This window comes from Alligator sinensis, unplaced genomic scaffold, assembly GCF_000455745.1.
Source record: "Alligator sinensis unplaced genomic scaffold, ASM45574v1 scaffold248_1, whole genome shotgun sequence".
In the NCBI taxonomy this organism is placed as follows: Eukaryota; Metazoa; Chordata; order Crocodylia; family Alligatoridae; genus Alligator; species Alligator sinensis.
Window position 1 is genome coordinate 1907791 of NW_005842130.1, and position 13499 is coordinate 1921289.

General features: G+C 42.8%; 1 protein-coding gene across 1 annotated transcript in view; it reads right to left on the reverse strand.

The window, feature by feature from the left end:
- The window catches only part of ICE1 (interactor of little elongation complex ELL subunit 1), a gene marked incomplete at its 5' end in the record, with an annotated part of 54848 nt that overhangs the window by 17378 nt on the left and 23971 nt on the right, over window positions 1-13499 (reverse strand). The window contains 2 exons of the mRNA XM_025205795.1: window positions 6477-6645; window positions 7771-12924. Of these exons, the coding sequence (XP_025061580.1) occupies window positions 6477-6645; window positions 7771-12924 (5323 nt within the window). The remainder of the gene's footprint in view (window positions 1-6476; window positions 6646-7770; window positions 12925-13499) is intronic.

A 13499-nucleotide genomic window follows, 5' to 3' on the forward strand; every position in this document is an offset into this window, starting at 1 on the left:
AGGGATCTCTCTCCTTCCAATTAGACAATGACCCACTGATGACTACAGTTTGAGCACGTTAATCCATTATATTCACCTTACAGTACTTGCGTCTGGACTGTATTTCCTTTGTTTACTAATATAGACATGGGTGGGAGACAGTGTCTCTAAAAAAAATCAAAGGTGCTTAGAAATAGATATCTTGACTTTCCTAGGTATCGAGGTCAGACTGACCAGTCTGTAAACCCCAGGATCCTCCTCCTTCCCTTTCTTAAAGATTGGCACTGTATTTACTGGTTTTTCAGTCATCACCCAAGATCTCACCTAATCTTGATGAGTTCTCAAAGGCAACAGCCAATGGTTTTAAAATGATTCAGCCAATTTCCTGAGAATTCTAAGATGCATCCTCTACAGCCCTGCTGATTTGAGAACATCCAGCTTCTCCAAGTAATCCCTACTCTCTTTTCCCAGTGATACGCTGCTCATCTTCTCCCCTATCCATGCTGCCAAGTGTACTCGTCAGCTGATAGCTGACCTCGATCAGCTGCAACTGAAGTAAAAACGTCATTAAATATTTCAGAATTCCAAGTCATCCATTACTAGAAACTGCCCTCTGCATTGGATAACGGACCTAGACTTTCCTTGATCTTCCTCTTGCTTATATTGATAGAATCATATTTATGTCCCTTGCAAGTTGCATTTCAATTTGTACCTTAGACTTCCTGATTTTCTTCCTGAATGCCTATGTAATACTCATACTCCTACTGGGTAACGTGGCCAGATTTTTGATGAAATCTGACAAATCTGATTTCCAAAGCTGCTGGTCTGGATGCCACCATGTGCAATCTCTCAAGGAGAAGCAGCCACAGTACCAGGCCCATCAACAAGTTACACTATAACATATAAGATTTATGTATAGAAATAGCCAATGCTGAGGGAGCACATACTGCAGAGTAGGCAGAAGCAGAAGTTACTAGGACTCAGAGCTCTGAGGTACTTGGTGCTGAGATTGCTACCTGTCAGTTTAGTGGGTACCGCAAAGCCCGTCTTGGAGGCTACCAGGACACTGGAAGACACCTCTCAGGCTTGCAGCCCTAAAAAGACTGAATTGGAGAACCACAAATGCAGTAACTCTTATGACTTGACCTATTAGGCATTGGAGATGATGATCTACATGGTGGCTCACTTGTTTTTCTGACTACTTTCTACCCATCAGATGTCAGTGTCAAAGTAGTGGTAGATGAACAAAAGTTTTGAGTAGATGCAACTGGGTGGTTCCGGGCAGAATCCGAACTTATCTGGGTATTAACAGATTAGCCAAATGGCCAATGCCAAGATGTAGTAACCCGATAGTAAGTACCATCGCCGCCAGTGCCCTCGAGGAGACCACCCACAAGAGGATCGCGAGGCAACCAACCGGACGTGACTTGGCCACCTTCCTCAGTGGCTCGCTGGAGGACAAGTTCAGCAGAGATGGCGGGAACTTTGCTTCCCTGTGGAGCCGAGCCCGCAATGCCATGCGCCGCCTCAGCAAGCGCGTCAGCTGCACCTGGACTTGGAACGAGGAGTGCCGGGAGCTGGGAGTCTCCCTGCAACCAGCCCCACATGCCAACAGCGTCACCGTGACGACCCGCATGAGGACCTTCCTGGAGCAGTTCCTGAAGGACACCACCTGCAGCAAGTACGCCACTAACCTGAGGGGCAAGCCCGGCCAGGGCAAGGTCTTCGACGTCACCTCGAAGTGGGACTCCAGCAACCACTTTATGCCCAGTGGAAGCTTCACGTGCTTTGCAGACTGGCGCTTCCTCCACCACGCCCGCCTCAACTGCCTGCCTCTGAAAGGGGCCGTCTACTTCGGCCACTGGGACAAGAGGTGCCGAAGGTGCGGCTACATGGCAGAGACCCTCTTTCATGTGCTGTGCAGCTGCAGGCCGCACGCCAGAGCCTGGCAGCTTAGCCACAATGCTGTCTAGGACCGCCTGGTGAGGGCCATCCCAGCTGCAGCAGGGGAGACCTCCGTGAGCCACACCATCCCGGGCTGCGAGAGCCAGATGCGTCCCGACATGGTGATCACAAACTAAAAGGCCAAGAAGATTGTGATTGTGGACGTGACCATCCCCTTCGAGAACCAGCACCAAGCCTTTACCGACATCTGGGCTCGCAGGCAGAAGTATGTCCTGCTAGCCGACATCCTAAAGGGCTGCGGCTATGACATAACAATCGATGCGCTCGTCGTGGGAACGCTCGGAGCCTGGGACCCCAGCAACGAAAACGTCACACGTGCCTGCCGCATCTCCCACCACTATGCCAAGCTGATGTGCTGTCTCATGCTGTCCGACACAATCCACTGGTCCCATGACATCTATGCAGAGCACATTCCAAGAGGGCTCTTCTTAGCCAGAATCAAGTTCATGTAGCACTTCAGGCAGATTCATTACAATTGCTGAGTGACAGGTCCATTTAGCATGCCTCCAGAACCACGCACACATGGCTACACTGCAACCAACAGTGTTACCACAGACGTGGTAATCTGTCCAAAGCAAGGAAGCATGCATGAGGCATCACTGCTGGGACATTTAAGTTTACCATGTAGACATGCCAAGAAACTGATCATCCTCTTTGAAAGAGGGACTTTTTAAATTTGTTACACAATTTTGGATTTTTTGTGCATATTATATAACAATAACATTTCCCAACTTTGCTATGAAATTCCATAGGCTGAAGAACAGTAAAACAGGTCACCCAACATTCACAAATTTGCTGAACTACTAGAGGCAGGATCTAAAGAAACAACTCAATATCTATAACTGTAAATGAAAAGAGAACAGACCAAGCTACTGGAAAAGAACTAAACTGTCAAAATACCAAGGCCTAACAATTGCCTGTAACAAGTAGCACAGAATATTATTAAATCAGAATCATAGAGGTAGGGCTGGAAGAGACCTCCAGAGGTCATCTAATCCAACCTTCAGCTTGAGGCAGGACCATCCTTAGTCAAATCATCCTACACAAATCCATAATCTAACCTCATAGTAAAACTGCAGTCAACCTTGACACAATGCAAGACATAACACCCTAACCTGCCACAAGTAAAGCAGGGTGACCATGGCAGCCAAGGTCTTGTTCCTGTAAAAGGTTGTTAATATGGGGTCAAGAGATCCCAGGAATATGGCTATGCCCCCCTACAGAGGAAAAAAAATCCCCACAGTCCGCACCAATCTGACCACGGGGTAAAATTCCTTCCTGACCCCAAGTATGGCAATCGGTCTGAACCCAAGTAGATGGACAAGGCATTCTAGCCAGAAACCTCCAGCTTTAAGTCCCAGCATGAGCATTGGAATACCCCAGCCAAAATCCCCAACCTTGGCTGCAGCCAACATCCAATGCCTCTGAGAAAGGCTTATAACTCCTCCTGCACCCTACATCCCATGTAGTAGCAAGGGGAGAGAGGGGGGGGAAATGGAAGGAGCAGGCATAGAATTCCCTTCCAGCCCCATGCAGCAACTAAACCCCGGAAACATGGGGAATTCCTATAGTATAACATAGGCTTAACCCCAACGAATGGCTGTCCAACCTCTCTAGTGATGGAGAGTCCACAACTATCCCAGGCAGTCTATTCCACTGTCTCGCTGCACTACTGTGAAGAAGTTTTTCCCCAGATATTGAGTCAAACCTCCTTTGCTGCAACTTTAAGCCATTGTTCTGTGTCCTACTCTATGCAGCAAAAGAGAAATGGTGGTGTTTTACCTCTTCCTTACAGCAGTCCCTCAGGTTTTTTAAGACTGCTACCAGGTCCCCTCTTAAGCACCTTTTCCTCAAGCTGAACATGCCTAGCCCCTTTAAGCCTCTCCTTGTACGACTTCCCTTCCCCTTTATCATTTTTGCTGCCTGCCTGTAGATCCTAACTTCTCCATGTCCTTTTTAAAATGTGAAGCTGCAACTGAATGCAATACTCTAGATGAGGCCTAACCAGTGCAGAGTAGAGAAGCACTTTGACATCCTGCATCTTGCACCTATTCTTCTATTGATGCATCCCAAAACCACATTTGCTTTTTGCACAGCTCTGCAGACTCATACTAACCCTGTAATCTACCAAGACGCACAGATCCTTTTCTGTAGTGCTGCCATACAGCCAGGTGTCACACATTTTGTATTTGTATTTTTGAATACTCTTCCCTGAAGTGTAGCACCTTGCTTCTGTCAGCACTGAACTTCTTCCTGTTAGCTTCAGCCCAGCTTTCCATTCTCTCAAGATCCTTCTGAATTGCGTTCCCATTCTTCAACATGTTCATAATCCTTCTGTGTCATGTCATCTGCAAATTTGCTCAAGAAACTATGACACCATGCAAATAATGACTATGCTGAACAGCACTGGCTCAGGACAGACCCTTGTGGGGAAACCTCCTGCTATTGTGAGATGGATCCATTAATTATCCTTTGCTTTCAGCTATGGAGTGTCTATCCACTTTATAGTAGTTTTGTCAAACCCACATTTCTCCAATTTGTTTAAGACAAGGTCAGGTGGGGCTTTGTCAAAACAGGCTTGCTGAAGTCCAGATATACCATATCCACAGCATTCCCTTCATCGACCCAAGTAGTTACTCTGTCAAAAAAGATTAAGTTTGCTTGGCACAATTTGTTCTTAGTAAATCCATGCTGACTGCTTGTGGTCAGCTTTTCCTCTTCCAGATGCTTGCAAATGGATTTCCTCAGGATATATTCCAGTAACTTCTTGGGTATTGAGGTGAGGCTAACCAGTCTGTAGTCTCCTGGGTCCTTCTGTTTGCTTTGTTTTAAAGATGGGCACTATGATGGCCCTTTTCCAGTTCTCTGGTACCTGGCCCATCTCGCACAACTTCATGAAATTCATTCCGAGATCTCTGCCAGTTCCTTCAGTTCTCTGGGAGAAGTTCATCATGCCTTGCTGACTTGAATTAATTCAGACCCATGAAAAGCTCTCTGACCGTCTCTTATTATCTCATTCCTCAGTTTGCCCCCTTCTTCCTTATCCAAATAATCTTTACTGGGTGTAAAAGATCCCACCAAAACCCATCTGGGCCCTTGTGCATGTGCGCGCACACCCCAAACACAGACACTAGGAAAACACTCAAGCACCAAAGTCACTAGCTACCGGAAAAGCCTCCTCAAGGCAGTCCCACTACTGAGCTGCTTATCTCAGAGCAACTGCTCTCTGTTTATGAAGAAAGAACTCGGAACTAGAAAAAGCTTATAGCGGGATGTTATGGCAGATGAAACCAGAGACAATTTGTTAGGAGTAGATAAATGAGTTTTAGAAAAGGAGAGTGTTTAGTCAATAAATATTTGTTGTGAAAAATCCTAGAAAAATGTACTCTGGTATCAAATACCAATCATTACCTTAGATGACTTCAAAAAGGCTCTGCTGAGTCTTGGCAGAGACAGCTTATAGAAGTTAATAGCTAGCTACAAAATATTACAGAAGACAATTAAAGAATTACTAAGCTTTACCTATATAAAAGTGGACTAAACAACAACAGGATGGTTTAAGATGGGGATAGGAGTCAGTCAAGGATAAATATCATCATTTCTGCTTTTCGGACTGGCTCCATTGGAACCTGAATACTTAGATTTCTGTGGACGAGACCACCTTCCTCTCAGTTTCTACATATAAACATACAAATGCAAATGAGCTGCCAGAAGACAGTACAGTGTTTCAACAATGACCAGCAACGTGGTAACACAAATGAACAACAGACCCAATGCAACTGGTGAGGAACAAAAGAAAAAAAATGTTAAAAAAACTTAGCTATCATGTTGGTCAGTAACAGCGGACAACACCACAGAAATGATAACAAAAGGAATAGAGAACGCAACTGGAAATGTGAATGGGTTAAGTCTGGAGCAACAAAAGCTGCTCAGTCCGTAAAAGAATGAAGCTATTCAGCAGCATAACAGAGATGCTGGTGCACAGAGCAGAACCATGGCTATTGTTAACAACCCTTGTGGCAAAAATAGATACTTTTCACTCGTACCCACCACAAAAACCCATTAAAAGTTACCTGGGCAGACAGAGTTATAACTCTAGAAATGCATTAAAACCTGCTAGATGCTAACAGCTTAATAAAGAAAAGGTGGTGAAATATAGCTCAGAAATATAAAGAGAATGGAAACACACAAAATCACAAGACAAGCATTCAAACTGGAAACAAAGAGAGAAAGAGAGGCCAAAAACTACCATGAATGTCACTGTAACATTAAAGGTGCAAATGAGCCAGGGATCAACTGGGGTGAAGCAGAAGAATAGGCAAGAGACTACAGTTTAATAAAAACCTGTCCATTTGCGCCACAAGACCCAAGAAGAACACACATGTCCATTTACAGGCAGAAGGAGTAAGGATAACTACACTCTTGAACAAAAGTGCAAATACATATACAGCATGAGGGAAGAATAAAATCTAAAACAAAAAGGCGCATACCACCCTTGAAAAACAAGATTGCTAAACCAAACCAAACCATACCTTCCTTAAGCAAGCTGTAACAGAAAAGACGGGCTCTTTCCAAATCTCCTAACTGCCGACAGATTCCTATGTATACTCGGCAGAGAGCATGTGTGAAACTGTATTCCAAGGATGTCTTCTCAGTCTTAAGCTTATTGAGAATAGTATGCAGCAGCAGCTCTGCTAAATGCTGTAACAAGCAAAAGCAATTGCCTATTAGTAAAAATAACCAAGATATATTGGAGAGTAGGTGACAAATAAACATGAACGTAAACTCTGTACATGAAATAGCATGCTCCTTGTAACCATATTAAGAAGGTACATGGTGACATAAGCAATGATTTTAAAGGCATACAAACACAAATATCTGAGGTCCTCACAACAGGCCTATCAGAATAAGTATTATTATAACAAAGAAGCAAAGTGACTTTATGGTTCTTTATAAACATTTTTTTAGAAATGTTCAAATGTTTAGGTGACACAGACCTATGGTATTATCCCATGAAAAAGGACTGGTACAAAAGATTGCAGCCAATGATAAACAATGATAAAAATTGAGATGGTAACCTTTTAGGTACCTTTCCGAAAAGGGCCAAGATACTCCAACCAACATCAGGTTATAGATTCACAAAGATTTCATCTTTTTGTGATCCTCCACCCTATGGGTTGATAAATGGCCTAATAGGGACTACAACCTTAAGAGGAAATCGGAGTCATTACAGTATCTCTACTATAACATTAGAGAAGTTATCAGTGTGTATATTTCAGGACTAGGAGTTGCCCTTCCCCAATTCTAGAAAATCTTAATCTCATGATTCTAAATGGATTGAACAGAGGGTGAGCTGTTGTGACATAACCAAATAAACTGTCCAGTGTAATATCTTTTGTAAGAGGAAGAATCAGACCACAGATTTACAGAGGGAAACTTAAGTATTTCATAAATAATTCTGCTACCCACCAGAATAAAAGTTTAGAGAAAAAGAACTAACCATGCTAACTCTGGTATTTATGACTGTCAGGAAAATGAGTACACCAATGGATGGAGCAATGTGTGGATACCAAAGGAACAAATATCTTAACTGTAATGTCTTGAAGCTATCGAAACTTAAAATTAGTCTAAAGTCTTAATTTTTTTTTGTTTAAATATACAGTTTTACAAAGTACTTGCTGGCTTCACCATCTCAACAGCACAAATACCATCATTACAGAGAACCTAAACTTCCAACTTCAAGTTTTCACTTCCAGGACATTTACATTCTCTTCATCTGAACAAAGGCAGTTACTGGCACACAAAATTTAAAGATACGCCACATACCTTGTTTGCAACACCAAATTCATAGACGACGTCCTTCTCTTCATTTCTCATTACTGGGACCTTTGAAATATTGCCTACATGCACATGACTCCGTATGACAGGAAACAGGTCAAAACAGGATTCAGAAATTTTCTTCAGTGCCAAAGACACAGCTTTGCTGTCAGGATCAATAATCTTCTCTACTGATGAAGACATTTCTGAACTAGAGTTCCCTACAGACTGACTGATTTCAAAATTGTTGAGGCGCATAGTTTTACCCATAGCACTCTGCACTTCGCTACTGAAGTCTCCTTTACCTTTATTTGCAACATCTTCCTTATCATTACTTTCCAATCTGGGCGACTCACTATCTAGACGCAGCCTCTTAGCGCTTCTTGGCATAGATGTTGACAATGTTCTTTTCCCAATTTGATTCAATGAGCTGGTACATGGCTGCTGATTCCCCAGATCTGTCTGCTGATCTCTGTTGCTGTCAGGTTTCGAGCTGCTTCCCGTTTTAACGAAAGCAGTGGATTTAGAAGCAATTGTTTTGAACCCAGTAATCTGACTCACAGGCCCTGGTAGATTTTTGGAGTCTGAAGGGGCACATCTATTGAGCTGAATGTTACCTTTGAGGATGTTGAGTGTTCTTGCCCTTGCTGATAGCTCTGGATACATAGTGTCCAGTATTTTCACAGAGTTTTCTTGAGGAACGCCTGGAGCACCACTACCAGACGCAGATAGTGGAAGTCGCCCCGGTACAGGAAGTGCATGTTTTGGTGTGGCAGCACAAAACTGCAAAGGCGAGGACAGGATTCTTCGACATACGGTGGTTTCTGAGGGTGATGGAGTGCACATCCTAGGGGGAGATCTGCGTTTTGGGGTATCTGCCAGGGGGGAGACAAGTGGAGGAATTGGAATATCACGTAGTGGGGATATTAGGTCATCAAGAGGAGATGGCAGAGAGGACTGACTAGCTGAAGTCATCACTGGGGAAGCAGGCCGTACTGTTCTAGGAGGAGTAGCTTTCAAAGGCAAAAGCAGGGGAGGAAGAGGTGGGCCCATCTCCTGTCTAATTTTATTGATGGTCTCAGGTGAGCATCTGCTAGGTGTGGAAGTATCAGTATTTGCAAGAACTTGCTGGGTTAGCTGGACTTGCAAAGTTTTCTTTTTCCCTTTACCTTGAGATAACCTCTGTGAAAACTTGCCCTGGCTGTCCTGGTCTATCATCTTGGCTGAATCTTTTATGCTTTTTGATGGTTCTTGGGCTTTCTGCTTTGATCTGCTGCTCCTTTGGGGTGCAAGATCTACAGATGACTCTAGTTCTAAAGCAGGTGAGTTTTCCAATATTGTTTCTTGTGACTCAGAATTTTGATATTCAGCTTGCGGGTCAGAAATAGCACTCAACATGGCTGGATTCTGAGAGCTTTTAACAGAAATGTTTTCTCTTTTGCTTTTTTGAAAATCTGTCTGTTGAAGAGAAGTGCCACTGTTGATAGCATCCTGCGATGCTCTTGTATTGAAGTCTGCCAAGCTAAAAGCAGCATGAGTTTCTTCCTGTTTATCATTTAGTTCTTCACCAGGCACAGGTGTTTCTATGCCAGCCTCATGTGGCACACTTTGCTCAACATTTGATCCAAGTTCTTCATTGTCTTTTCTTTCTAATGAGTCAGCAGATGTGAACAGTGCTGCATCTAATTTACTATTTTTTATAACACTTTTATAAATTTTGGAGCATTCAGCTAGTAGCTGGTGTGGCAATAAATTAGTTTCTAAAGTACTTGGTTTAGTTGGAATCTCTTCTGATGCCTCATCTCTTAGCAAATTCTTCTCATTGTCACAGGCCCACCCAACTGCATTTGAATTTCCTCCATGTTCAGGAGCCCTTTCAGTAGTCTCATCACTGTGGAACACAGTTTCATGCATCATGGAAAGCTTACTTTCAGACTCACTCACACCTGTGAAATGTGACACCTCTTTTGTCATACTTGGAGAGTGATTAGTTTTACAAGGTATGACTATATCCATTAGCATATTTATTTTTAATTGTTTATCACTCTCATCATTTTCTGTGTGCAGTGTAGAAAGGCCAAACACTTGGTGGTCATCAACAGCCATGTGAATTTGTGACAGGTCCTCTACTGAGCTCCTAGAAGTGTTCAATTCTTCCTTGAACACTGAAAAGCTGTCATAGTGTTTGGCGTATTTAACCTTTCTTAAAGGATAGTCTTCTTCTGCAGATCCACTGGCCTCCTCTTGAAACTCAGGAGTTTCTGTTGAAGTTCTGCCCCCGTCTTTACCAGATTCCCCAAGACTGTTCAAGTCTTTGTCGTTTTCCTCAGTCATTATTTCTGTAACAGGAAATCCTACAGGACTCTCCATCTGCCTTTCAGAGCACAGAGACTTCTCTCTGTGAATGGAAGAAGTTTCTTTTGTTCTACAAATGTGTGTGTCAACTTCCCTTAGGATAGACATCCCATGAACTCCTCCTTCAAAAACTAAATTAGTGTCCTCTTTGGCATGGTTACCACTATCAGTAGAACTTGCACCCAAAACCTCTAAAGTTACTAATGGTTTTTGAGGTTCCTCAAGCTGCTCTTTAATAGTCTGTATATTATTTTTATTCTCATATTCATTAATGGGGCACACAAGTTGTTTGCATTCATTTTCTTTGTCATTAGGTACAGCCTCCTTGCCATTCGCATCTGACAAAGAATGATTATATGCAAACCGGATACTGCTATCATAATCTATTTCATTATTTCGAGCTACAGTGAAAGCAGCATCTGGTGTGATACAGTCTTTGACAGAATCGTCTGTGCTGTTAGTGTTAAAATCTTGGTAATTCTGTTGAAGACTGAGAGTAAAACCAGCAGGCGCTGCTGTAGCCTCTGAACCAATTTTCACTGTGCTAAAAGAGTTTGTCTCTTCAGTAACTACATTTCTTCCCAACAAAATATCTTCTTTAGACAAAGCTAGTTCTTTTTCAGCATTCTCTTCTGAGGCAACCTGTTCTGGGGCATCTGAAATCTCACCTCTTTCATTCATTTTCTCCCCACGTCTCCCTTCCAGATCAGTCGAATTGTTGTTGCAGTTCTCGATCACCATTTCCTCAGGTGATTTGTCATTTAATTTCTCACTTATACTACTGCACTGAAAATTTTCAGCAACTGAAAATGAATGTACAGCTTTTAAAGGCTGTGCCTGAGAGGTATGTTCACTTTCTGTTACAACACAGTTTGTCATACCTATTTTCTCAGTCTCTAATAGCTGACTACTTTTCTCTCTAACATATCCCAATTTAAATTCTAAATGTTCCATTTTAATTTCCTGACGTTCAAATACTTTTATTGTTTCAGACAACTTGTGCTCCAATACACCAAACATATTTTCAATGTGCTTGGTTTCACTAGTTTGTCCTACGACATGTTTATCTGGATCCATCTCCTTGGGTTCCAGTGCCTCATTTTCTCCATTTAAAATGCAGTCTGGGTTTGGTGATACAGGTAAAATTTCAAAATCTGACTCCTTTTGCAGCAATATACCAGCATCTTTTTGGTTGTGTTCTAATTTAGCTTGCAAACATCCCTCCTCTTGTACCTCCAGCAATTCTCCACATTCAACATGGCAAGATTCAGAAAACGTAGCTATTTCTAAAACATTTTTCCCATTCGTTGAATTGCCAGAGAAACCTTTTTCCTCAGAGTTCGTTATATTCACCTCAGTGCTCAGCAATCCAGTTTTGAGTTGTTCACCCTCTCCTGCTTTTGTAGAAAGAGAGGAAGCAGATCCACCTGCAATGGCATTTGCCTCATCCAAAGACAGTGAATTTTTGCTTACTTCAGTTATATTCCCCTCAGTGCTCAGCTCTCCAGTTCTGAGCTGTTCACCCTCTCCCTCTTTTGTAGGAAGAGAAGCAGCAGTTCCACCTACATCTGCAATGGCATTAGCCTCATCCAAAGACAGTGAATTTCTGTTTACTTCAGTGGCAAAAATAAAAGCACTAGCTTTTTCCAGTCCACGGTCTTCATTTACTTCAGGTTCTTCAGACTGTACAAGTAGTTCCTCCAGTCTCTCTCCATTGCTGAGTTTTTCTTCTGAGCACTGAGATTCAATGGCAGTATCTTTAATTTCAGTGTCTATATCAGTCTTCATAAATGTTTCTTCCCCATTACACTGCCACACCTCATCACTCTCCACTCCCAAAAAACTTTTAGGATTACTGAAGTTAGATGCCAAATCTTCCTCTTCAGGATGCTGTGTTTTATCTTCAGTCTCTACATGGAGCTCTTCTGCTATTACTTTCTTCCCGGTTGTTATTTGTTCAACATAGTCTTCTAGGCCAAGTACTACATTTACTACATTAGGTTTTCTTTTTATGCCTTTGGATTCATTTTCAACCATTTCACTCTCCATCTCATTAGGCTCTTCCTCAAAACATTCATTCTCAACTGCAAAAATGGATTTCTGAGGTGATGAGGGAACACGGTCCTTTGGAATGGGTGACAGTTCGGGGGTATCTACTTTTCTAGGTAATTCATCTTCCCCTACTTCCATTAATTTACTAGACTTTTCTTGCAAATGCTCAGAACTGGCTACTGTATTCGTATTTGAAACGACATCTTTCTCTGTTTGTACTGCCTCATTAGAATTTTCTTGTAAGTGTTCAAAATTAAATGACACGCGCTCAGTTGAAGAGGCTTTGTCTTCAGTTTGCACCCCCTCATCATCGATCATCTTCTCTTCGATAACTTCTGATGTAGGCATCGCCAGCTGCACTGTTGTACCAGTCTCAATTTCCATATTTTCAGTCTGCTCTGCTAAAATCTGTTCAGCTTCCATACTTTCAACCTTCTCTTCTAAAAGTTCTTCATTTACCATTGTGTCTATACTTGAAATAACCATCTGGGTTTGCTTCACTTCAGCATCTCTCCCAGTTATAAGCAAGTTCTCTGCCGTGAAAAGATCACTATAAATTGATGTTTCTTCATTCACTCTCAATTTACTTGAAGTTTCTGTATCATGATCTGGTTCATATTTCTCTTGTATGTTGCTTTCCTCCTTCAAACTGACATGATACTCTTCTGAGCTTTTTTCCAAAATATCTTCCACTGTTTGAGCACAATAGTCAATTTCCTCATCGCTGGAATCAGTGAAATCTCCAAATAATGTATCCTTTAATGAAAAAAAGAAAAAAAAAGAGAATGAATAATTTAAACAGCAGTTTTTCAAAGCTTATATTCCATGACTATTAGATATTTCTTTAAAGTGAATGTATTTACTGGCAGCACTGTGAATTTATGCCATATAGTAAGGCTGTGCGAAGCTTCGGTCACTAATTTGATTCAGCAGAGATTCAGATCAATTCGGCGGCCGAGTTTCCAAATATGAATCGAATCAGGAGACCCTTTAAGTCTCTCCGAATGGAATCAGAAATCCTCCAAATCGCTTCCAGAAGCACTTCCAGTCCACTTCCGGGCCTGCTGGGGAATGCATGGGGAACCCCTCCCCCTCCCAGCGACTGGTGCCTCCTGGTCTGGGGGGTGGGGGGCACCCGGGGTCCCCCCATGGCCGACTGCTGAGCCGGGGGGGCATCCCCCACACGCTCAGCCGCAGACCCAGAAATGGACAGGAAGTACTTCTGGTCCATTTCAGGGTTAGCTGCCGAGCACACACAGAGGGCGCCCCACATGCTCCTGTGGCACGCTCCATCTGCCCCAGCATCGCAGCATTCACGAGCCAGACCTGGT